The 23,583-nt window shown below is 39.6% G+C and overlaps 1 protein-coding gene across 2 annotated transcripts in view; it reads right to left on the bottom strand.

The window, feature by feature from the left end:
- The window catches only part of LOC114648968 (diamine acetyltransferase 1-like), a 53,277-nt gene extending 30,228 nt beyond the window's left edge, over window positions 1-23,049 (bottom strand). For both annotated transcript variants that reach the window (XM_028798330.2, XM_051925319.1), the window contains exons 1-4: window positions 22,896-23,049; window positions 21,361-21,412; window positions 10,645-10,728; window positions 5,517-5,618 (exon numbers count right to left, since the gene is read on the bottom strand). In XM_028798330.2, coding sequence (XP_028654163.1) covers window positions 5,517-5,618; window positions 10,645-10,728; window positions 21,361-21,412; window positions 22,896-22,958 — 301 coding nt within the window. In that variant the 5' untranslated portion in view covers window positions 22,959-23,049. The remainder of the gene's footprint in view (window positions 1-5,516; window positions 5,619-10,644; window positions 10,729-21,360; window positions 21,413-22,895) is intronic.
- Between the last annotated feature and the right edge of the window lie 534 nt (window positions 23,050-23,583).

The following is a 23,583-nucleotide window of genomic DNA, read 5'->3' as shown; positions in this document are numbered from 1 at the left end:
TATTTGTCATTACGGCCCCGGTTATTTACTTACAGAGATACCGGTGTCAGCTACTGCTGCTTACTGTCTCACTGATGCTAGTTTTAATATAAACAACAAGAACAAGTACACGTAACAAGTACCTTTAACAAATGCACCCCCAAACACCCACTTACTTTTTCTCTTCTGCTGGATTAAAAAAAACCCTTCTAAAGGGAAAAAAACAAACTTTAAAAATTAGTGCATGGCTCTTTAATGGCAACCAAAATAAATTTATAATGATCAGTCTCATTTGTAACATTATTCAAAGGCTCAATGTATTAAGATAATTAATTAAAGTTATATATAAAAACAAAGATTATGTATATTTATCATGTTATAATTGTTGAATGAATAAAAAAATAGTATAGCAGCACAGTGGTTAACACTGCTGTATAACAGGGGGCTTTTGTTTATAAATTACTCCAATATGAGCAAGCATGAAGGATTGTATGAATGTGCCATGCACATGCAAAATGGAGTCCTGTTAAAGTTTTGTTTCTGTTTTACAATTTACGTTGTTGGCCTAGACTCACATACACTGCCAGGCTGTACAAGGAAAGAACAAAATATATCACATTTATTGATGTAAATAATTTAAAGTAAATTAATTTAATTAATTTACTTTTTTATTTAATGAGCTACTCTGTTCTTTTTTATTAATATAGCTGGAAATAGAACCAGAATTCAATTTCTTGCTCAAAGGCAAAAGGCAGTTCTACACATAGGCGACTGTTCCTAATCTTTTATGCTACATTATTCCCATGCAACTGTTGTGTTATTCTTTCAAATGTAAAAAAGCAAACTAAAAAACCTACTGAAACAAAAAACGTAAATAACTGAGTGCAAATCTGACTACCTTGAAAGTGAAAGAAAAGTAATTTCATTACCTTAATAAATTAGATTTGAACTGAATATTCTTTGACTAAAATATATTTTGACCTTTAGTATAAGACTAAGAATACATAAAAAGTAAGTGGTAAAAACAACAATCTAAGACAATGTTACTAACATTCTTAACAAACTACAACTCTCTAATGGATAGTTAGAGCGATGTTGGGATGGCAGACATGGCTGGTTGGTTGGTTGTTAGGTAGGTAGATAGAACTTCATTTGTCCCCCCATATTTGGCATTTCACAGAAGCTGTTTAAATAAATAATAAATGGTTATCGTTGCTGGGAGAGGCCAGTTTGTTGAGAGAACAGAGGGAAAATCACATGGACTGTTTTCCTCTTCGATACAATAGGTGACAGGGCAGGCTGGGATTTGTAGTTCGATACCACAGCCCTGCAAGTGTTAAATCCATGCCACCGGGGGAGCCACAGGAACAAATCGTCCCTGATTCAGGGAACTCCCACCTGACCTAGAGGCGCCTCCGGCTGGTAGTACTGTGAAACTGGAAGTATTCCCACGTCTGGCATAAAAGGGTCAAAGTTTCCTGTATAGGTGGTCAGAGTCAAGAGGCAGTGGACAGCGATCATCTTTAGGAAGGACAGAGATAATGAAAGAGGAAAAAGAAGGTAGAGAAAGAATATATGTGTTGTGTGCTTATTATATAAATGTGTTCAGATTTTTCATAATAAATTGTCATTTAAATTTATAATTGTGTTGGTGTAGGTGTATTGGAGGGATTGGCGGCTCAGTGGCGCCCATACATGTCACAGTATGTAAACAAATAAATAAACAAAGATACATACACACTTTGGTCTGAACACACACCAGAATTACTAAAAAATAATAAAATTAAAAAGAAAGAAAACTTGTGACTTAGTGGTCACAGTCCCAGTGAGGCATTATGCAGTCATATTGCTGTTGGTATAAAGAATCTAGAGCAGCGTTTGTTGACACACTTTTGCTGAATAATTCATTGGCTGAGTGTTAGTGTGTCACAGAGATTATGTGCAGCATTGTTCATGATGGTACTCAGTTTTGTTTTCATTCTCTCCTCCTCTACTACCTCCAGGAAGTCCGGAGTGCATCCTATAACTGAGCCTACCCATTTAATTAGCTTGTTGATTCGGTGGGCCTCTCTTGAAGTGATCCTACCTGCCCAGCACACCACAGCGTAGAAAATTGAACTGGCCATCAAAGAGTTATAGAAGATGTGAAAGGTGATCAGATGTGAACTTCCCACATTAAAGAATGAAAAAAGAGCCTGCTCTATCCTTCCTACATAGTTGCTCAGTGTGCTGAAACCATATGAGCTGGTAAGTTTGGCAAGCCAAAAAAAAATCACTTGGAGATCAAAATGAATCAAGATGAATATTAAAAATCTGAAGTGTGTTAGAGATCTTCGAGACTGGAAATACTTCCCATTAAAATTCATGTGGAAAAAAATTGTTGCTGGGCAATGGGGTGCTATGGACTCTCAGAATAAACCAACGCTGATGTGTCTCATTTGCTTTTATTATCCTTTCATACTTTTACCATCCTTTCATACGATAAGAGTTTTACTGTGCAAAAGAGCAGGGACTAAGAATTGAAAAAATATATTACAATTCAGCAGGAGGTAGTGGTCCTAACTGCTCACTTAGTCACTCGCGTTCCTTTGCCAGTGCAATTTCTAAGGGCCATCTCAATAATTTAGTGCACAAGTAGAGAAAATGCTGTGTGTCTTTGAATATTCTGATGCAAGTTTTTTAGAGTTTATTCCGAGAAGTTTGAAAATTAAAATAGTGATTTTTTTATGGAGTAACTGTAGCAGAGGGGACAGATATACCGTATTTTTCGGACCATAAGACGCACTTTTTTCCCCCCAGAATTGGGGGGAAAAAGTCCCTGCGTCTTATGGTCCGAATATAGCCTAAACATGTGCTGTAAAAAAAAAATGTTCAACTTGCCCGGCTCTGTGCATTCCCGCCGCGGCCGCCCGCCCCGCTCACTGGAGTCAGGCGCTGCTGCTGCCCTGTGGTAGTAGTAGTACCGTACCTGCTTCCATGATCATTCCTGCTGGCTGCAATGCTCCATTCCCGCCCCTACCCGCACCGCTCACTGGAGTCAGGGGACTGGACTCTAACTGGTACAGTGTAGTGTACGGTGACGGTCCCTTCCTTGATCCTGCAGTCTGCATGCATCATCATTCATCGATTCCCATCCGCCTCAGCTGGTGTCCGCCCGCTTCCGGGATCGGAACCAGCGTGAGGCGCACATGTGACCTCCCTCCTGTGAGAACACGTGTGCGCCTCACGCTGGTTCCAATCCCGGAAGTGGGGGAAACCAGCTGAGGCAGGACAGGAGTTGCGAGTCGAGCGCCACCACTGCACACACCAGTGAAATACGAATAGAGGTAAATGACAAGTGAAATGACTGAGTGAAGGTAAAAGCGCAAGAATATGCATACAAATAGAAACCCTAATACAGTGGAACCTCGAGATACGATCACCTCTGTATACGAGAAATTCAAAATACGAGGAAAGTATGAGCGAAAATTTCTGATCTAAATGCGAGCATTGGCTTGCGTAACGAGCCACGAGCCAGGCTGTGGGTATAGCTCTCAGCTTAGCGAGGGGGCGTGGTAGCAGTTGCGAGCCGCGATCTGCGGTGTCTGCGTTTCTCACTTAAGTGCACAGGTGGGAAACTGCCCACATCCATGATTGTTCCTGTGGCTGATGGGCTGCAGCTGCCATATCCTCCCCGCATATATAGAGAAGCGCGAGCCGGTTAAGGGGGAGAAAAAGTAAAAGGAGAGAGAGAGAGAGAGAGAGAGAGAGAGAGAGAGCGAGCGGGCGGGCAGGCAGGCAGGAGAGCAGGCTCGCGTGTAGCTGAACAGTGAGCTGAACAGGCGAGCCAAACAGCTGAAGCAGGACGGTGTAGAGAAGGTCAGCTGCATTAACTCTTTTAGGGCGGATGTCGTTTTTTGTCGACAGGAGGGGTTGAAGGCGTTAATGTTAATGGCGACAAATCTCACTGTCACGTCACAGGCATTCCCTCTGTGCTTGGAGGAATGCTAGACTCGTTGACTCGGCAAATAAACATTGCGTGTGCGTGAGTTGCGAAATGTAAACAAAGGCAAGATGGCACCGACATGTGAAAAGGCAGCGAAGCAAGTGCAGAAAAGAAAACACTTGGCAGACGTTGTTTTGCGCATTACCGCGGAGTCGGACTCTTGATTTTTCAGAATCGGACTTTATTGGCAGTGATCAGGAGATCGAGCAAGAGAGTTAGAAGCAGGCATCAGCTGATCAGACACCAGCCGATGCCGCGCGAGCGGATCTGCTGCCAGTTGAGTGCCTTCGCGCAGCCGATGCATCTACGGCAAGGTTCGCGTGGGATAAATACACAGACATTGATCCGTTGAGAGCCGATATGGCTACCGGAGTTTACAAGACGGCATGGCTTGCTGTTGGACACGACAGATCACCAGCTGCTATACTTCAGGCTGCTCTCTCCTGATGCTGCTTTCAGCTACTGTCAGACGAGACAAACAGGTAGGCAGAGATTTTTTTTGAATCGCGGGCTGCGTTTGCATCGCATTCTCGTTATTCAAAGTGGAAACCCACAACGAAAGACGAGATGAAGCGCGCTGTGGCATTACAAATAGAGATGGGACAGAACTGGTGATATAACTTCAGGGAGCATTGGTCCAAACGTGTTTTGTCCCCTGGTGGCTTAGGTACGTGCTGCTGCAAAGTTTTATTCACTTCTGTAATAAACAGAAGCAAATCCCATGGGGTGAGCCAGGCTATAATGCCATACATAAAGTTCATAAAGTTTCAGAAGATGAAAAGAGGTGACAATACGGTTTTCATGCAGGCAGAAAACTTGGTGGCAGTGGCATGGCACGATGGCAAATGGGTGACTTGTCTCTCTACAGTACACACTAACAATATATGTTAGAAAATGCAGCAACAGACAATTGAAAAATAGGCATCAAAACAACACATAGAGAATTCAGGCTCATACAACATGCAAGACAGTAACATTTGTCAAAAGTAAATATTTTTTGTTGATTTGATATGTTAAACAATTGCTTTGTGTTCTTTTTTAAAAAATGTTAGTTTTTGGAAAAATATTCAGCCCTGGGAGAAAAGAAACAAAAAAAAAATTAGCCCTAAAAGAGTTAAGAGTGTCTCGCCTAGATTCTGACTCTAGCGATGAGGAGTTCTTGGGGTTCTCATAAAACAAGCAGAACCTAAAAGAGCGTAACTGTTCAACTTTATTCTATTTTATTACTGAAGTCTCTCGTTATTGTGTTTTACAGTAATTTTGTCTTTTGCTGACTGTATTTGTTAATAATGGTTCTAAATGCTGCTGTTCACTTTACAGGGTTGATTACATGTGTTTATGACTGTGATGTTGGGTTTTAATGCACATAAAATGTTTTAAGACATCAGAATCTTTTTTTTCTTCATTTCCCTTCTCTAAAAACTGGTGCGTCTTATGGTCCGGTGCGTCTTATGGTCCGAAAAATACGGTAATTGGCAAATACAAGAGTAATATACACCATTGCAACAAGACATAAAACATACATTTTCAAATGTACACAATTGAATGTTACCTCGGAATTCAGGCATGACATACAAGTCTTCCATGTAGATCACACAGCCCTCCCAAGTGCTGTAGGTATAGAAATAAAGGCAATAACCCACAATGGTGTGCCCTACAAAACAGGCATAAGTGTTAGGTTAGTTGTGTGACAATCCCAAATGTTTTCAGAGGCTCTTCATTCTATGGAAAGAAAACATTAGAAAGGAGATGTTTGGGGTACGGGCGGCACGGTGGCGCAGTGGGTAGCGCTGCTGCCTCGCAGTTGGAAGACCTGGGGACCCGGGTTCGCTTCCCGGGTCCTCCCTGCGTGGAGTTTGCATGTTCTCCCCGTGTCTGCGTGGGTTTCCTCCGGGCACTCCGGTTTCCTCCCACAGTCCAAAGACATGCAGGTTAGGTTGATTGGCAATTCTAAATTGGCCCTAGTGTGTGCTTGGTGTGTGGGTGTATTTGTGTGTGTCCTGCGGTGGGTTGGCACCCTGCCCGGGACTGGTTCCTGCCTTGTGCCCTGTGTTGGCTGGGATTGGCTCCAGCAGACCCTCGTGACCCTGTGTTTGGATTCAACTGGTTGGAAAATGGATGGATGGATGGATGTTTGGGGTACCTTCTTCAATGATGCATATAAGTTCTTAAACTCTTAAAATTGACAAATATGTCATTGAGAAATACCTCTCTCCATCATTTTATACACACTTTTCAACAATCCCAAAACATCAGTGTAATTATCACTTTTTGCATTGATTAAAATTTATTGCTGTTGAATTCTTCTGAATATCTTAATACATAATTCGCCAGTCTCCTAACTCACTCACGTCCGTCCGAAGCCGAATGCGCAGTCGCCTTCTGCGCAGCTCCTCGAAAAACCTTACGAGACCGACATCGCGGCAGGTGGTGGATTTACGGCTGCGAAAATTCAAAGAGAAAGGCGACTACGGCCACGAAAATTCAAAGAGAAAGGCGACTTCGACCAACATCCAAACCCAACATCGTGGGAGGCGGTAGATTTACGGCCGCAAAAATTCAAAGAGAAAGGCGACTTCGATTAAAGCTGTAGAGGCCTGAAAGGCGATTTTGACTACAGCTCAAGGCCTAATTACGCATTCAATCAATAAATCTATATCAGGTTTGTGGCGCTTATACTTATTACTATTCCACTCGTGCCCGTTTCATCTTACATTGTCGAAACGGGCTCTTTGTCTAGTCTTTATATAAGTGTCATTCCTATTCCATTGTAGCTACACAAAATACACACATTTAGAAATTAGATTAAAAAATACTTTTAAACAGGTATAAACTAAACTTTCATTTATTTACAGCTGAAAAAATAAGTCTGTGAAACCTTTGGAATTTACGATGTTTCTAAATTAATTACTCATACAAATGTGGTTCGATCTTCAACTAAGTCACAATAATAGACAGATATAATGTGCTTAGGTTTGTCTAAAATTCCACCTAATCACTTTTCCAAGTCTGATTAGCAGCTACAGGGAATGTTTGGTGGAGGTTATTACAGCTAAAGGAAATTCTACCTGTTAGTAAATGCAAGGGTTCACATACTTTTTCCTGTCTGGACTGAGAATGTTCAGGCAATGTGTTCAGTATTCACAAGATTAAGTACAATTGTTTGCATGACTAGTATAAGCAGATTGTTTTCATCTACTATTGGTGCCTTAGGTGAAGATCAGACCACATTTTATGAGAGACTGATACAGAAATCCAAATAATTCCAAAACCTCACAAATTCTTCCTGGCAAATTTATTATCTTGGAGGAACTTTTGAACTCACAGTAAAATCATACAGCTATCTAGCTATCTCAGTAAGTCTAAAAAGCAATGCATACGCTCTGCACATTCACCACGGTGCAGTCAAGTAAATTTCATTACAACTCATAAAAACAAGTCAGAAGTACAAGTCGGGAAGTGATGACATGTTGCATATGACTCATGCATGCAAATAAGTCTTTCATTGTACTCTGTGCATGTGACAGTGCTACTGCTGCTGCTACTACTACCTTTTTATTCTCTGTCATGAAGTGTTTCACAATGCAGTTACGATCAGGTATAGGTGTGGGAACAGTCAACATGGGTTTAGACAAGGGGGAATATTAGAATTTTCTAAAGTAAGCATCATATAAGAGAGGTTTCCACGCAGTATTATCCCAACTTTCAAAAAGCTAATGATAACACTAAAAGAATTTAAGAGCTCAAGGTATACTGTGGAGATGGGTTTAAACCTGACTCAAATAAAGAAAGTAAGGAATTATGATGCAAGGAACCTTTTCTAAATTAAGAGATGCTAAAAGTGGTGTTTCTATGGCATCAGTAATGGGGCTGCTGCTGTTTTTAACTTTATATAAGTAATCTTGATAAAATTGTAACCAAGAAGCTGGCAAAGTGTGGAAATGACACTTAAAATAAGGTGGACAATGAGTACCCTGGAGACAACAGAATCATTACAGATGGTCCTGGATATAATTCAGGCTTGGACAAAAAGGAGACCCATGATGTTTGATGTAAATTAATGTTACTTTTTGAGAGGAAAATAAAAATATTAGTATACAATTAGGCTCTGAAAGTTCAGACAATGTGATTTAATAGTTAAGGCATTGCACTTCAAACCCTGAGGTTGTGGGTTCAAATCCTGCTACTGACACTGTGTGACCCTGAGCAAGTCACTTGAGCTGCCTGTGTTCCATGTGGAAAACCAAAAGAAATGCAACCAATGGCATCATGAATGTTGTAAGCTGTCTTTGCTAAAGGTGTCAGCCAAATAAGTAAATGAAAGTTGATTATACACCTGAGGAGGACTTACGTGTAATAGTGAACTGTCCACACCAAGGTAATGTACAAAACAATTGAGAAAGCTGATAGACTGTTGGTTTATACAACACCTATGCTGTTTTTGACCACATGTCAAGGAGGTTGTGTTTAAGATATGCAATGCACTTGTGATGTCTCATTTAGAACATTGTGCTCAGTTTTAGCCTCAGTATTAAACATAAGATGTATCAGCTGTTAAAAAATTCTGAAAACAAACTACTACACAGTTTTATTGACTCTGGGATATGAGGTTTGAGGAAAGACTAAAGGAGCTGAATCTTTCCAGTATGAGATAGATAGATCGATAAATAGATGCAGTTAGGTCTGTAAGTATTTGGACAGTGACACAATTTTCATAATTTTGTCTCATTGTGCTACCACCATGGATTTGAAATGACAAAATAATTACATGATTGAAGTGCATTTCAGCATTAATTCAAACGGTTTAACAGAAATATCATATGAGCTGTTTAGGAATGACAGGCATTTTTATATGTGGTCCCCCCATTTTCAGGGGCACAAAAGTATTTGGATGATTGACTGACAAGCTGTTCCATAGCCAGGTGTGAGCAGGTCCCACATTATTTCATTAACTATTAAGCAGGTAGAAGGTCTGGAGTTGATTCCAAGTATGGAATTTGCATTTGGAAACTGGGGCATTTAACTCTCAATATGATGTCCAAAGAGCACATACTCTATTAGGCAGAGAAAACAAAACAAACCCATCCGAGAGATAGCAGAAACACGAGGAGTGGTCAAATCAACCATCTGGTACATTCTTAAAAAAAGGAACGCACTGGTGAGCTCACCAATACCAGAAGGCCAATTGTGCTAGATGATCTCAGAATTCTTTTCTTGGCGAATAAAAACAATTCACGACCTTTAGCCAAACCAAGAACACTCTCTGAATAGTAGGCCTGTCATTGCCAAAGTCTATAATCAAGGGAAGACTTCATGAAAGTAAACACAGAGTGTGTACCACAAGGTGCAAACCATTTGTAATCCTCAAGTGTAGGATGGATAGATTAGACTTTGCCAGAATTTTTTTTTTAAAAACCAGTCTAGTTTTGGAACAGTTTTATTTGGACAAATAAAGTTAATAAATACATACCAGAATGATGGATAAAGAAGAATATGGCGGGAACAGCTTATGATCTGTAGCATACCATATCATCTGTGAAACAAGCTAGAGGCAGTGTTAATGCATGGGCATACATGACTGCCAATGGAAGTGGGTCACTGGTATTTATTGATGATATGACCACAGACAAAAGTTGCAGGATGACTTGTGAAGTGTACAGGGTAACAGTGTTTGCTCAGATTAAGCCAAACACTGCAAAACTGATAGGACAATGCTTCACAGTATAGATGGACAATGGGCCACAACATACTGAGACAACAAACAAAATGCTTTTCAAGGCAAAAAAGTGAAATATTCTTCAATGACTAAATCAGTCAACTGATCTCAACCCAATTGGACATCCATTTCACTTGATGAAGACAAAACTTAAGGCAGAAAGTAAAATTAACAAGCAGCATCTAAAGACAACTGCAGTAAAGGCCTGGCAAAGCCTAAGGGTAGAAACCAAGCACTTGAAGATGGCCATGGGTTCAGACTTCAGGCAGTCATCGACTTTAAAGGTTTTTCAACCAAATATTGAAAATGATCATTATATTCATGATTATGTTAGTTTGTCAAAATACTTTTGAGCTCCTAAAAAATGGGTGGATCACGTATTAAAATGGCGGTCTTTTCTAAATGACTCATACAATGTTTTTGTTAAATGCCTTCAATTAAAAGTGCAAGTTTACATTTCAATCACATCTTGTTTTATTTCAAATCCAAGTTGGTGGTGCACATAGCCAACATTAAGAATATTGTATCACTGTCTACATAGATAGATAGATAGATAGATAGATAGATAGATAGATAGATAGATAGATAGATAGATAGATAGATAGATAGATAGATAGATAGATAGATAGATAGATACTTTATTAATCCCAAGGGGAAATTCACATACTCCAGCAGCAGCATACTGATACAAAAAACAATATTAAATTAGAGATTGATAATAATGCAGGTAAAAACAGACAACAACTATGTTAATGTTTAATCCCCCCCCCCCCCCCCCCCCCCCCCCCAAGGGGTGGAATTGAAGACTCGCATAGTTTGGGGGAGGAACGATCTTCTCAGTCTGTCAGTGGAGAAGGACAGTGACATATAAATATAAATATAAATAGCAAGTGGAAGAGTGGGCAAACCCAAAAGATAAACAACTGTAAGTGTTTAAATGGCTTCAAACAGATAGCAAAAATACCTTCTTTAGTTTGATGCTCTTCCGGGACTTCAGCCACTAAGCACTTGAAAAAAGTATGGTTTGAAAAGCCATCCCGTTCAAGCTCTGCAAGAAACAAACATTTAGAAATATCACCATACTGGGGAGCTATATTTATAATAATTTATATTATTTCTGTATTTCAGCAATTGGAGTACTGGACAAGTCACTCAGAGTGCCAGTTGCAGGGACGAGTAGCAGGAACTTTATATTTCATAGCCCAGCATGTGAGTGACCAGGCAACAATGCAAGTGAGAGATTTTACCTTGACAATTGTGCGTCAGCACAAGCTTTTATTATTCTAGAAAGCATCCTTAATTTTAGTCATTGTTATATTATTACTGAACAAAACAATACAGCTACTTTAGTTTAATTTCCCCCTTGGTGACAAATAGTCTATCTGTCTATTGTGATAAAAACACAGACCAGACATCATAAAAAGGTTTGGGGCAGCCACCCGTATAATATTCCTGGCTGCAAAAGGTTTTGAAATTGACAGAGATGTTCACAATACTGAGTCCAAAACAGAACTGACTTCTTGATGATATGATGGCGGCTTTAAAGGCCCATATAGGAAGTGACGTCATCGAAGGGCCCAGACCTGGAAGTGACATCGTCTGGACCGGAAGTGACGTCATCGGAGGGGCCGGATCCAGAAGTGGCGTCGTCTGGACTGGAAGTGACATCTTCTGAGGTACTGGAACCTGGCAGGATTTCTCGGAAAAGGTCTGCAGGGAACTGAGAAAGACAGTTAGTGCACCCCACCATCCCCTGGTCGGATGTGGTATTACCATTACTTAAGCCCTTCAGCTGCCTCCTACTTGCACGTGTGTGACAAGGCCCCCCCTTCGCCCAGACCCACTGAGTCGGGCGACCTGCACCGAGAGATCGTGAGCACGAGAGACGGCTTCAGCGTTGGTATGGAGAGAGGCCTTACGATGAATAAGCGAAAACTTGTAAGGTTGTAGGTCAAGAAACCACCTAGTGACCCGTGGATTCGACTCTTTGTGAAGGGCCATCCACTGTAAAGGAGCATGATCTGACACTAGAGTGAACTGTCGGCCCAAGAGGTAGTACCTCAACTGCATAATTGCCCATTTAATCGCCAGGGCTTCCCTTTCCACTGCCGCGTACCTGGTCTCTCGATCCAGCAGTTTCCGGCTCAGGTACATGATGGGGTGTTCAACACCATCGACACTTTGGCTCAACACGGCACCAAGGCCTGTGTCCGAAGCGTCCGTCTGGAGAATGAACGGGAGAGAAAAATTAGGAGTGATTAACACTGGTGCTGAAGTAAGAGTCTGTGACAGAACGCAGCTTCCGTCTTGTCAGTCCATACCACATTGTTAGGAGCTCTTTTCTTCGTCAAATCAGTCAAGGGTGCCACCCTCTCAGAAAACTGAGGTACAAACCGGCGGTAGTACCCGGCTTATCCGAGAAATGCTTGGACTTGCCACTTGGTTCACGGATGGGGCCATTTTAAAATGGCATCTATTTTTGAACACTGTGGCTTCACGGTGCCCCGACCCACCAGGTAGCCCAAATATTTAGCTTCTTTCAGTCCAAAGAAATATTTCTTTGGATTGATTCGGAGCCCGGCTTCTCCTAGTGTCCGCAACACCACTCTGACCTGCTGTACGTGTTCCTTCCATGTGCTGGAATAGATGATGACATCATCCATATAGGCAGCACTATATGCATCCTGCTGACTACCCCATTGTGATAAAAACACAGACCAGACATCATAAAAAGGTTTGGGACAGCCCCCCGTATAATATCCCTGGCTGCAAAAGGTTTTGAAATTGACAGAGATGTTCACAATACGGAGTCCAAAACAGAACTGATTTCTTGGTGGTAAGATTGCGGCTTTAAAGGCCCATTTAGGAAGTGACGTCATCAAAGGGGCCTGACCCAGAAGTGACATCATTGGAGGCCCCGGACGTGACATCGTCTGGACCGGAAGTGACATCATCAGAGGCGCCCCCCCAAATCCCCGTCCCAGGACCCTGAAGTAACATCGTCTGGACTGGAAGTGACATCTTCTGAGGTACCGGAACCTGGCAGGATTTCTTGGGAAAGGTCTGTAGGGAACTGAGAAAGACAGTTAGTGCACCCTGCCACCCCCTGGTCGGATGTGGTATTACCATTTCTTAAGCCCTTCAGTTGCCTCCTACTCGCACGTGTGTGACACTATCTATCTGTCTAAAATGCCGAATCAATTTAATGTTACACAGGACATTTCACGATCAACAAAGCATGTCATGTATGCACAACAACACCAACTAAACAAACATTCTAATACTACTAATCATAAATTAGGTGTGATTATTACTGATGTCTCACAGTCTTAGGTTTAAAAACCCAGCCTGGGCGTTGTCAGTGTAGAATGTGCATGTTCTCCCAGTGTTTGCTTGTTTTGTCTACAGGTTCTCCATTTTTTTATTCACATTTCAGTTTTTGATTTTTATTAAATTTGTAATACTTTCTGAAAACATGTTTTCACTTTGTCATTATGGGATAGAGTGTAGACTGATGGGAAAAATTGGCAAATGTATCCATTTAAAATTAAATCTACAGCACAATAAAGTATGCAGAAAGCAAAGGGATCTGAATACTTTCTGAATGCACTGTTCAAAGAGAATTTGCAATTCAGGACTCTGAATGTGTGAGGCAACTGTGCTAATATTAAAAAAAGACACACATGTGGAGAGGCAAAATGGGGGGGTAAAGGGGGGAGAGAAGGAGAGCAGGCTATATCTAATCTATTCTTCTAATCCTTATAACTATAAATATAAATGCGACAATAGGCTAAAATGCAATAACTCATGGGGAATTTTGAAATTAAGATTAAAACTGCCTCACTATCAGTTAAGACTATAAAATGACATTAAAAACTCAGAATCAATGTCTCCATGATGAGACAGTTAACTTTGTGAGCTGGAATGTTAAAGGCCTGAATCACGAATTAAAGAGAAAGAAAGTATGCTCTCACCTAACAGGCTTAAATGCTAAAATAGTATTTTTACAGGAGACCCACTTACTAAGCAAGGATCAGTTCAGACTACAAAATGACTGGACTGGCCAAATGTTCCATTCTTGCTTTACAAAGAAAACTAGAGGGGTGGGAATTCTCATACACAGAACAGTTCCATTTGTAGCATCAGATGTAGTATCAGACCCTGAAGGGAGATATGTGATGGTCATGGGCAAATTATTTAACAGTAAAATGATTTTGATAAATGGTTATGCACCCAATGTCAAAGATAAGGAATTCATGCAAAATCTATTTGCATCCATTCCCAATGTGAACACTCATAAAATTATAATGGCTGGGGACTTTAATTGTGTTTTAAATCCACTCTTAGATATGACTCCTGTGACAGGGGGGACGACATCTAACAATGCAAAGACAATTACACAGTTTTTAACTCACCACAACTTATCAGACCCCTGGAGGTTTCTTAACCCAAACTCAAGATCATATTCGTTCTACTCACCAGTGCATCATAGTTACTCAAGAAATGATTATTTTTTTATAGATAATAATTTCCTGCCTACAATTAAATCGTGCAAATACGACACAATTGTTATCTCCAACCATGCCCCTTTAGTCTTGGAGCTAAAATCATTAAGCCCCTCACAATCACCTTGCAGATGGCGTCTTAACCCTCTTCTATTAGTAGACGAGAACTGCACAGAATTTATATCCAAACAAATCAGCTTCTTCCTAGAGACAAACACGCCCACAGAGGTTTCTGCAGGAACACTCTGGGAAACTCTAAAGGCCTTCTTAAGAGGACAGATTATTTCATATCTTTCCCACAGAAATAAATTAGAAACCAAGAAACTGTCAGAGCTAAGAAGCGAAATTACTAGAATAGATGAAGAACAAGTCAGGCATCCAAGTGAAGCTCTTCACAGGAAAAGGCAGGCCCTGCATACAGAACTCAACATCTTAACAACTAAAGAAACTGAACAACTTATTTATAAGTCAAGACATCATTACTATGAACATGGAGAGAAAGCTAATAAGCTTTTAGCTCAACAAATTAACAAACAAGAAGTTTGCAATGCAATACCAGTAATCACCAACACGAATGGAGAAGAAATCATTGACCATAAAAATATAATGCACGCATTTAGAGATTATTACAAATCCTTATATTCTACTGAGTTCAAAGAAGACAACACACAATCTAATGCATTTCTGGATACATTACTGACACCACAAATAGATGCTTTAAGTGCTGAGGAACTGGATAAACCTCTGACGCTAACAGAATTACTAGATGCTATAAAGTCACTTCAAAGCGGGAAATCAGCAGGCTCTGATGGTTACCCCGTAGAATTTTATAAGAAATTCTCCACTCACCTAGCTCCCCTCTTATTGGCAACATTTACAGAAGCTAAAGACAACCAAATACTACCTCAAACATTTCGTCAAGCATTAATCACCATCTTTCCTAAACAAAATAAGGACTTGTTACAATGTGCATCATACAGACCAATTTCACTCCTGAATAATGATGTTAAGACACTCTCAAAAATTCTAGCTAGAAGGATGGAGAAAGTGCTGCCCTCGGTAATATCACAGGATCAAACTGGATTTATTAAAGGCCGACACCTATCTTCCAATCTGCAACGCTTGTTTAATGTTATATATTCACCAGCAAAATCAAACACTCTAGAGATATTACTATCATTAGACACAGAAAAAGCACTGCATTGGAGAAATTTGGGTTTGGCCTGAATATTTGTGCATGGATCAAACTACTGTATACCAATCCAGAAGCTTCGGTTTGTATTAACAACATTTGTTCAGACTACTTTAAGCTAGAACGTGGCACCAGACAAGGATGTCCCTTGTCACCACTGCTGTTTGCATTCGCCATTGAACCACTGGCGGTTCACTGTCGAAATTCTTATCAGATAAAGGGGATTATCAGAGAAGGACTGGAACAGAAAATTTCTCTATATGCAGATGATGTGGTTTTATATATATCAGACCCAGAAAACACTGTGCCTGCAGTTTTAACAGCACTCACAGAATTTCAAAAGATATCTGGTCTTAGAATTAATCTGAATAAAAATATACTCTTTCCAGTGAATTCACAAGCATATAATATTAGATTAGACCTTTTACCATAGCAGATCAGTTTAAATACCTAGGGTTAAATATCACAAGTAAACATAAAGCTCTTTATCAACAAAATTTTGCCGTCTGTATGGAAAAAATTAAGCAAGACTTGCATAGATGGTCAACCCTTCATCTCACTCTAGCCGGAAGAATTAACGTTGTTAAGATGAATAACTTCTTTTTTATTTCAAAACATTCCAATATATATCAATAAATCATTTTTTAAGCAATTAGATTCAACAATAACTTCATTCATTTGGAACACAAAACACCCACGTATCCGAAGAGTGACCCTACAAAGACCTCAGGCAGAAGGTGGCATGGCTTTACCTAATTTTCAGTTTTATTACTGGGCAGCAAACATACAAGACATAAAAACCTGGACACAAAAAAATGAACATACACAGGCTTGGTTCGCAACAGAAGTAAAATCCTGTAGTACTTCTTTATACTCCCTGCTCTGCGCTCCAATAAATGCAAGTTAGCGCAAATATACTAATAACCCAATTGTACTTTACTCACTCAGAATATGGAACCAACTTAGAAGGCACTTTAAGATGGAAAATCTTTTATCCGTGGCACCTCTGCAAGAGAACCACCTCTTTCAACCCTCGCAAACATATCCAGTTTTTAATACCTGGAAAAGTTTTGGGATTAAAATGCTCAGAGATCTTTATATAGACAACATATTTGCATCTTTTGAACAATTACGTTCCAAATTCAACCTCCCAGCTACACATTTCTTTCACTATCTTCAAATTAGAAATTTTGTTAAACAGAAACTGCCCGATTTTCCTCACCTTGTACCCTCCACCATGCTGGAAAAAATACTGCTCAATTTCGAGGAATTAAACACCATTTCCGCATTATATAAAATCTTATTAGAGTCCCTACCTTTCAAAGACCCAAGAGGAGATTGGGAAGAAGATCTCTTAATCAATATATCAGAAAAGGAGTGGAAGGTAGCAAAGCAGAGAATTCAGTCGAGCTCCATATGCGCAAAGCATAGAATTATTCAACTAAAAATTATATATCGAGCTCATCTGTCTCGCTTAAAACTGTCCAAAATGTTTCCAGGGCAAGATCCAACCTGCGAACACTGCAACCAAGCTCCTGCCTCACTGGGTCACATGTTTTGGGCCTGCACCAAACTAACATCATTTTGGACCAAAATTTTTAAGTGCCTTTCAGACAGCCTTGGGGTCACAATCCCTCCTAACCCATTAACAGCTGTGTTCGGTGTTCTTCCAGATGGACTTGAAGTGGAGAAGGACAAGCAAACGGTGATTGCATTCACTACACTTTTGGCACGCAGAATTATTTTGTTAAATTGGAAGAATCCTAACTCTCCTCTGACAAGTCAGTGGGAAACTGATGTTTTATATTATTTGAAATCGGAAAAAATCTAATTCTCAGTTAGAGGATCTGTACAGAATTTTTTTAAAACCTTGCAGGATCTAATCAATACTATTTTAGAATAAGAGAAATAACTATTTTTTTATTTACCTATATATATATTTCTTCCTTTCTTCTGTTTATTGTTGCCTTATTAAAAATCCCTAAGCAATTCTCCTTTGGCTAAGCTCTCCTTCTCAGGGGTGGGGTTTGATTTGTCTTTAATTTTTTTTTTTTTTTGTTATAAATTGATCTATTTGTATGGAATGATTACAATAAAATTAATAAATAAAATTTAAAAAAATAAAAAAAGACACACAAAGAAACACACAAAAGAACACCAAGATGAAAACCAACACTTGAACATAACTCAGTTGTATGCTACGAAAATAAAACACATGCTCCTTGGGAATTCCTACAGTCAAGCAGGTAGTACTTTATTTTGTCCCCAGGTGAAAATTTAGATTTATGATTAAAAAACTGCTAGAAGGAAAGTAAACATAGCCAATCTTGCTTTGAACAACTGGATTACAGTAATTATTCTAAGTACTGTAATTGCAAGAGGCACGTGGAATGATTAAGGTGGAAAAAGCAGTGTTATAATAATAATACATTTTATTTATATAGCATCTTTCCCATGCTGAAGGCATTTCAATTGTTAAAAATTGTTAACAGAAGAAAACTTCATAAAGCGTATCTATGTTTTATATTACTTCTAAGCACATTTTCCAATGTGCCTACTGTTCAGTGTCATAGACCTAAAGTGGAAATTTGATGAAACATAAAAACAAATGCCTGAAGTACTGCAGTTGATCTTGTGTCAAGAGAGGGGAGAGAGCACTTTTTAACTTTTGGAAGCCAAATGAACTGGCCTTATATTTGTAAAGGCTTGGGCAGAAGGGCTGTTTGCGTGAATGAAATCCTGTAGTTTTGTAAGTAAATGATGAGAGCTGTCTGTAATTTCAGGCTATGAACGTGTTTGCTTAAGGTCTTGGGAGATAATTGATAGAGGCTCCCATGGAAGCAAAACATAGAGAGCTTGTGCTTTCTGTGTATACCTTTAGCATTGGTAAGTGAGGCCGTCAGTGAAAGGTGTCCTGAATTTGGCACAACTCTGAGGTTTCCGACATCTGTCATACCTGCACTTGGTGTCAAGCAGTCAAAGCGGGTGTCGTTGATTTGTGGAATGTACTCTGCAGGACTGAATTCTCATCGCCGTACCTTTCACCGTGTCACTGGGGATTATCTCAGTGATGCAAAACATGAAGTATGGAGCTGTTGCTACTGTGTCTGTGTTGTAAGATCATCTATCCTCACACTTCTTGTGTAAGTTCAGTATGTTTTTTCGATTTGGTATGTGCAGCACTGTCTTGACGTCTCATCACGGCTACCACCGTTGGAGGTTGTTGCAGGTGTAGTTCCTCTTTTTGACTTGTAGCATTGTATTCTGCAATGTCAGGCCATGCACGTTGCAGTGTCTTTGCTGCCCATGAGAAGCACTTGAAGCAAAATATTGGGACTGCCAAGAGTCAGACAATCAAATCATGGATCGTGTTGTGTGTGTCACAGCATAAGCTGTCAATTGAGACCAAGACCAAGACCTGGTTTGAAAGGTCTATCTGGGGTGCGCAAATATTTGCATGACAAACACACAACTCTTAGGATTTAACTTGTTTTTAAGAATAATATTCAAATCTTAACTTTTGTATAATTAGACAGTCCTTGAATCTTTTCAATTTATTTAGTTCAAAGTCGAGTTTTTTACTAATTGAAATTTTCACAGCCACCAGTGGATTGAATACAGATGGCAAGTTAGTCCTGTTTGCAGAATATTTTTATTTTATTAATGAATTTGAGTATTAATGCAATTTGAATTTTCACATTTTTCTCACATTTGAAATAACATAGCATAGGACAAAGTGGGCACTGCCCATTCTGCTAGACTTTAGTGGCACACCAGGCCTGTTAAGAAAGCAGATTTAACAGGGGTGCAGGCATCCAGCTTCACCTTGCCCCACTTGCATTCCAAAGTTAAGTGACTGAACTCCAGCTTGTACCAGGATCTGCGTGGACTTCATCTGATAACAAAGGTGTAACTCAGAGGTGACCTGACATCTCTCCAGAGGCCCCACTGCAGACCTCTTGAGCCAGAAGGTGCTAAAAGGACTCAAGCAAGGTCAAAGACCAATAATTCAAGGGATGACAACTGAGATGGACAGAAGAACCCACCTATTAAAAGACACTGATTTTGTAACTGGAAGTGACTTTACTCCAATCAGGGGAAGTTTCATCCTTAAATTTAAAACCACATGCACCCTATATCTCAAAGTAAATGAGAAGAAGAAAAGAGACAGGAGAATGGCATGTTGATAGATGTACAGGGATTCTCCCTGGGAATCCTGATGTCTGAAACGAAAAGCTGTGAGCCTCTTGCTTGGAGAGTCTAAGCTGACAAACTCTTATATTTGTGGATCAGAAACTGAGACCCAGTTTGTCAAGCTAAAGCCGTGTGACGGTAGTCTGATGAGGCTAAGAAGCCATGACTTCAAGAAAGTTACTTCAGTATCTAAACTCTTGGGCCAGAATGAGTAATGTGAAGTGGAAAAAGACAGCAGAATGCAAGCTGAGGAAGTAGCAGCACAGTACTGACAAAGATCACACAGCAAAGAGAAAGAGTACACTACAACACAAGAAGAATCTTCCTCTTGAACCCGGAGCAACAACAAAGCAACAGCTGCATTGGACACCATCCATAAAGACTTGGTATCACATAACTATTTATCTGTGCCAGGATAAAGAACTCTAAATACTAGTAAACAGCCATCCTGTGCATTATTTGTTTGTCTGTCTAGTATGTCTGTGTCCAATCTTGTATGTCAACTTATATATACTGTATATATATATATGTAGCTACCATATTTTTATAACCCTTGTGTTTATCAATAAATTGTATTATTCTGTTTCTTAACCCCTCCTACAACAGTGAAAGGTAAGGTAAATAAAGTTGGAGCCTTGCCGAATTATTGAATTAACTGCCAGTATTGACAAAGGAGAAACTGATAATTAACCAAGTTTTCTTTTTCAAATTCCACATTATCATGGCATATTCTTGAGTGGTCATCTTATTGATTAATAATTATCTAAATTCCTACAATAATATCCTGTGCCCTGATCACGTGGAAGTAAACAAAGTCACTGTTAAAATTATATCGCTTAGTGTTTTAATATAAAGATAAAAAAACAGAACCTTCTTTTTATAGTTACATTGTAATTGTGTCTTTAGAGCTACCCAGGTTCTGCCAAAGTCTCAAAATTCTGAAGGTCATGGTCCAATAATAAATTTGAAAATCATATGCCCATCCACTGTTTTAGGCAGGAATATCTTTTTTTCCAGACAGGGCATTGTTTTACTTCGTATAGATGAAGTGACAGATTCATGTATTTCTACTACTTTTTTATATAAACTAGTATGCACTTAAAGATACTATACATTAACTTGAATATGATACTGATTTTAATAATAATTATCTCAGCATTCCCTACAATTTTGGTCACTTTCCTTTCTGTCTGTGGGTGAAAAAACAGCCCTTGGTTCCCTGAGTACAGAAACAAACTCCACAATGTTTAGTTTTCTTAGCTTACTCTGTTTGCCTCATACTAGACCAGGAATCAGAAGTTCAGTATGCACTTCATGGGACATGTGTTGTAATTCTGCACAATTTTGGGGGTACATTATTGCTCCTCACCTTCCTTAGCAGGATTCACACTGCGTGTGTGACAGAAATTAGACCTAAACAGGGTGACTAACCGTCAAAAGGCATGCTCACTAAAACTCATATTGGGCCAGCTTCAGACTTGTCAATTATCCTAACTTGTCTGGGGTGGGACCCTGGGGATCAGGGTACCCAGAAAAAATCCTGTGCAGGCGAACGAAGAACACTTACACTCCACACAGTGGCCAGACCAGTGTTTAAACCCAGTCTACTTGAGCTGTGATACAACAGCATTAACCATTGCACCATCATGTCACATCATAAACCAAAATAAACACTTTAACCCCTGCACACAGTGGATGACAAAAGTTGAAATAAAGAAAAACATGAATATGCCTCATGAGGAAATTACAATATTAACTGAAGTGCAAATATTGTGATTGCAATACGTACCTTTAGACGTAATTTTAACTTGCTCTGACATGTTCTCATATACTGCCAACTCCTGCAAAAAGAAAATAGGAATCTTGTAGTTTGAATTTGACATCAGACTGAATAATATATTTCCTGCATTTTCAATAAAATGTAAATCTCTCCTACATCTAATAATAATAATAATAATAATCCATCCATCCATTGTCCAACCCGCTGAATCCAAACACAGGGTCACGGGGAATAATAATAATAATAATAAATTGCATTTGTGGTGCAACCATTATGGTTTTTGCAGTCTACTTATTCAAGGCAAAGAAGTTTAGGAAAAAGGCACAAAGCCTAAAGAAATAAAAATAGGCAGCCCAGGTCAAGCAGACTCAAGAAGTAAAGAAAATGAACTATAGACATCTGAGTCTCTAGGATTACTAGTTGTATACGTTTACAGAGTTAAAATGTGGTTTACAATTTACGGTATCGTTCATCTATTCAGTTACTGAACCAGACGATGTCTCTCTATATATAAAATCCACCGTCTGTCTATGTCTGTCTGTTTTTCACAAGAGAACTACCTAACGGATTTAGCTTGGGTTTTTATCTATAATTTCCTTGAACATTCCGGTTGATTTTTCTACTTCTTTCATCGCGCTAAAGCGGGGTTTATACTTCACGCGACGCATGCTGCAGCGGATACTCCTGCTACGCTAGCGTTTTATTGTTTATACTTGCGCGCGTACTTTCCGTAAATCTGGAAGAATCCATCAAATTAGCATCATAGTTCGCTAGCAGGAGCGATATATTCCCACTAATCCGAGACAGAAACTGTGGGCCGAGGGGAGGGGGACGCGTGACGTCAGGAGTGAAGCCCTCATCACTCACACGACAGCATCCGTTCAAGTAGCTGTACCACTCCCCCCACTAGCTAGCGATACCTGGTCATTGATTTTTAAAGTTTGTCCTTTTTCACTGCTTCGCGGGTGGAGACAGCTAGTACTGTAAAATTAAATAATTGGAGACAATCTATGATAGTCATACATCTTACATAAAAACAAAGTAGTCTGCAAAATTTGAAACTTTATAACTAATCAAGCTCGTACGGTGTGTTGATGTTTAGTAACTAATGTGCTATCAAACTTCGTAACAGAATAGAATAAGAAATGAGCGGTCGAATATGTTGGTTGACAGACACTTTAAAACCATGAGGACTTCCACGAGGAACTCACATTGAAAGCGCGGCGTGAGAATTTCCAGGCACTTTTGAAAGTAGAGTTTGTGCAAGCCAGAAAACGAGTGGCTCTTTCCGATCAGTTTGGAAAAAAAAATGTTTGTAAGTAGCCTACTTAGCATCGGTGCTCTGTGACTTTCTATACATTTGCGATCGATTTAATGTATTGAGTCCTCGTGATTTGCGTGACCGCATTGCTGTATTAAGGCCTCATTCAAATAAAATCACGTCTTGCCCTGAAGGAGACGACTTTGATCTTGACTACATGCACTGCAAGTACGGCGTATGCACATAACTTGTTTCATTTACTAAAGCATAACGATAGCCTTACCATGATTAATCGCATTATATGTTCGCAGTCACATGACCTGGCGTGTCGTATTGTGAAATTCATTGCTCTGCTGCTTCTTTGTGGGTTAGCTAGAGTTCACAACATGCACAGAACTACTCTCTATTTGACAAACAGTAATCCAGTATCTTCGTTTCAGCCGTAACGCCGAAATCTAGAACGTACCAAGTTATTCAACAGAAAAGGGGGAGAGGGAAGCAAACTGCAATGGTTTATCCCGAAATGTCAGAAAGTAAATTTAGAGAGTGATAAGCACTCACTAGTGATGGGAACTCCGGCTCTTTTCAAAGCTTCGGCTCTTTTGGATCCGCTCCCTTTAAAGAGCCGGCTCTTACGGCTCCCGAATGGCTCTTCGTTTAGTATCACTTGGATGCTTATATTTTAGCCTAATTAAGCAATTATGAATGGTTTGTGTATAGCCTAAGCAATTTCTTATTCATTGTTTTCAGACATTACGTATTTTATGCATTTTTTCATTACAATAAATACATAGTTACTATTGTTTAACATTTTAATAAAAGCTTTAAATGAACAGCTTAACACAAAACCACAGCAAACAAATTAAATAAAGGCCAAACTCAACAACAACAACGCAACACTATGACTCTTTGAATAAAAGTTTTTAGGCCAGGTTGGCATTCAGAAATGCCAGATGCCTCAGCTTAGGTGG

Source organism: Erpetoichthys calabaricus, chromosome 3 (assembly GCF_900747795.2).
Source record: "Erpetoichthys calabaricus chromosome 3, fErpCal1.3, whole genome shotgun sequence".
NCBI classification, from domain to species: Eukaryota; Metazoa; Chordata; class Cladistia; order Polypteriformes; family Polypteridae; genus Erpetoichthys; species Erpetoichthys calabaricus.
This window is presented reverse-complemented; position numbering and strand designations above follow the sequence as displayed.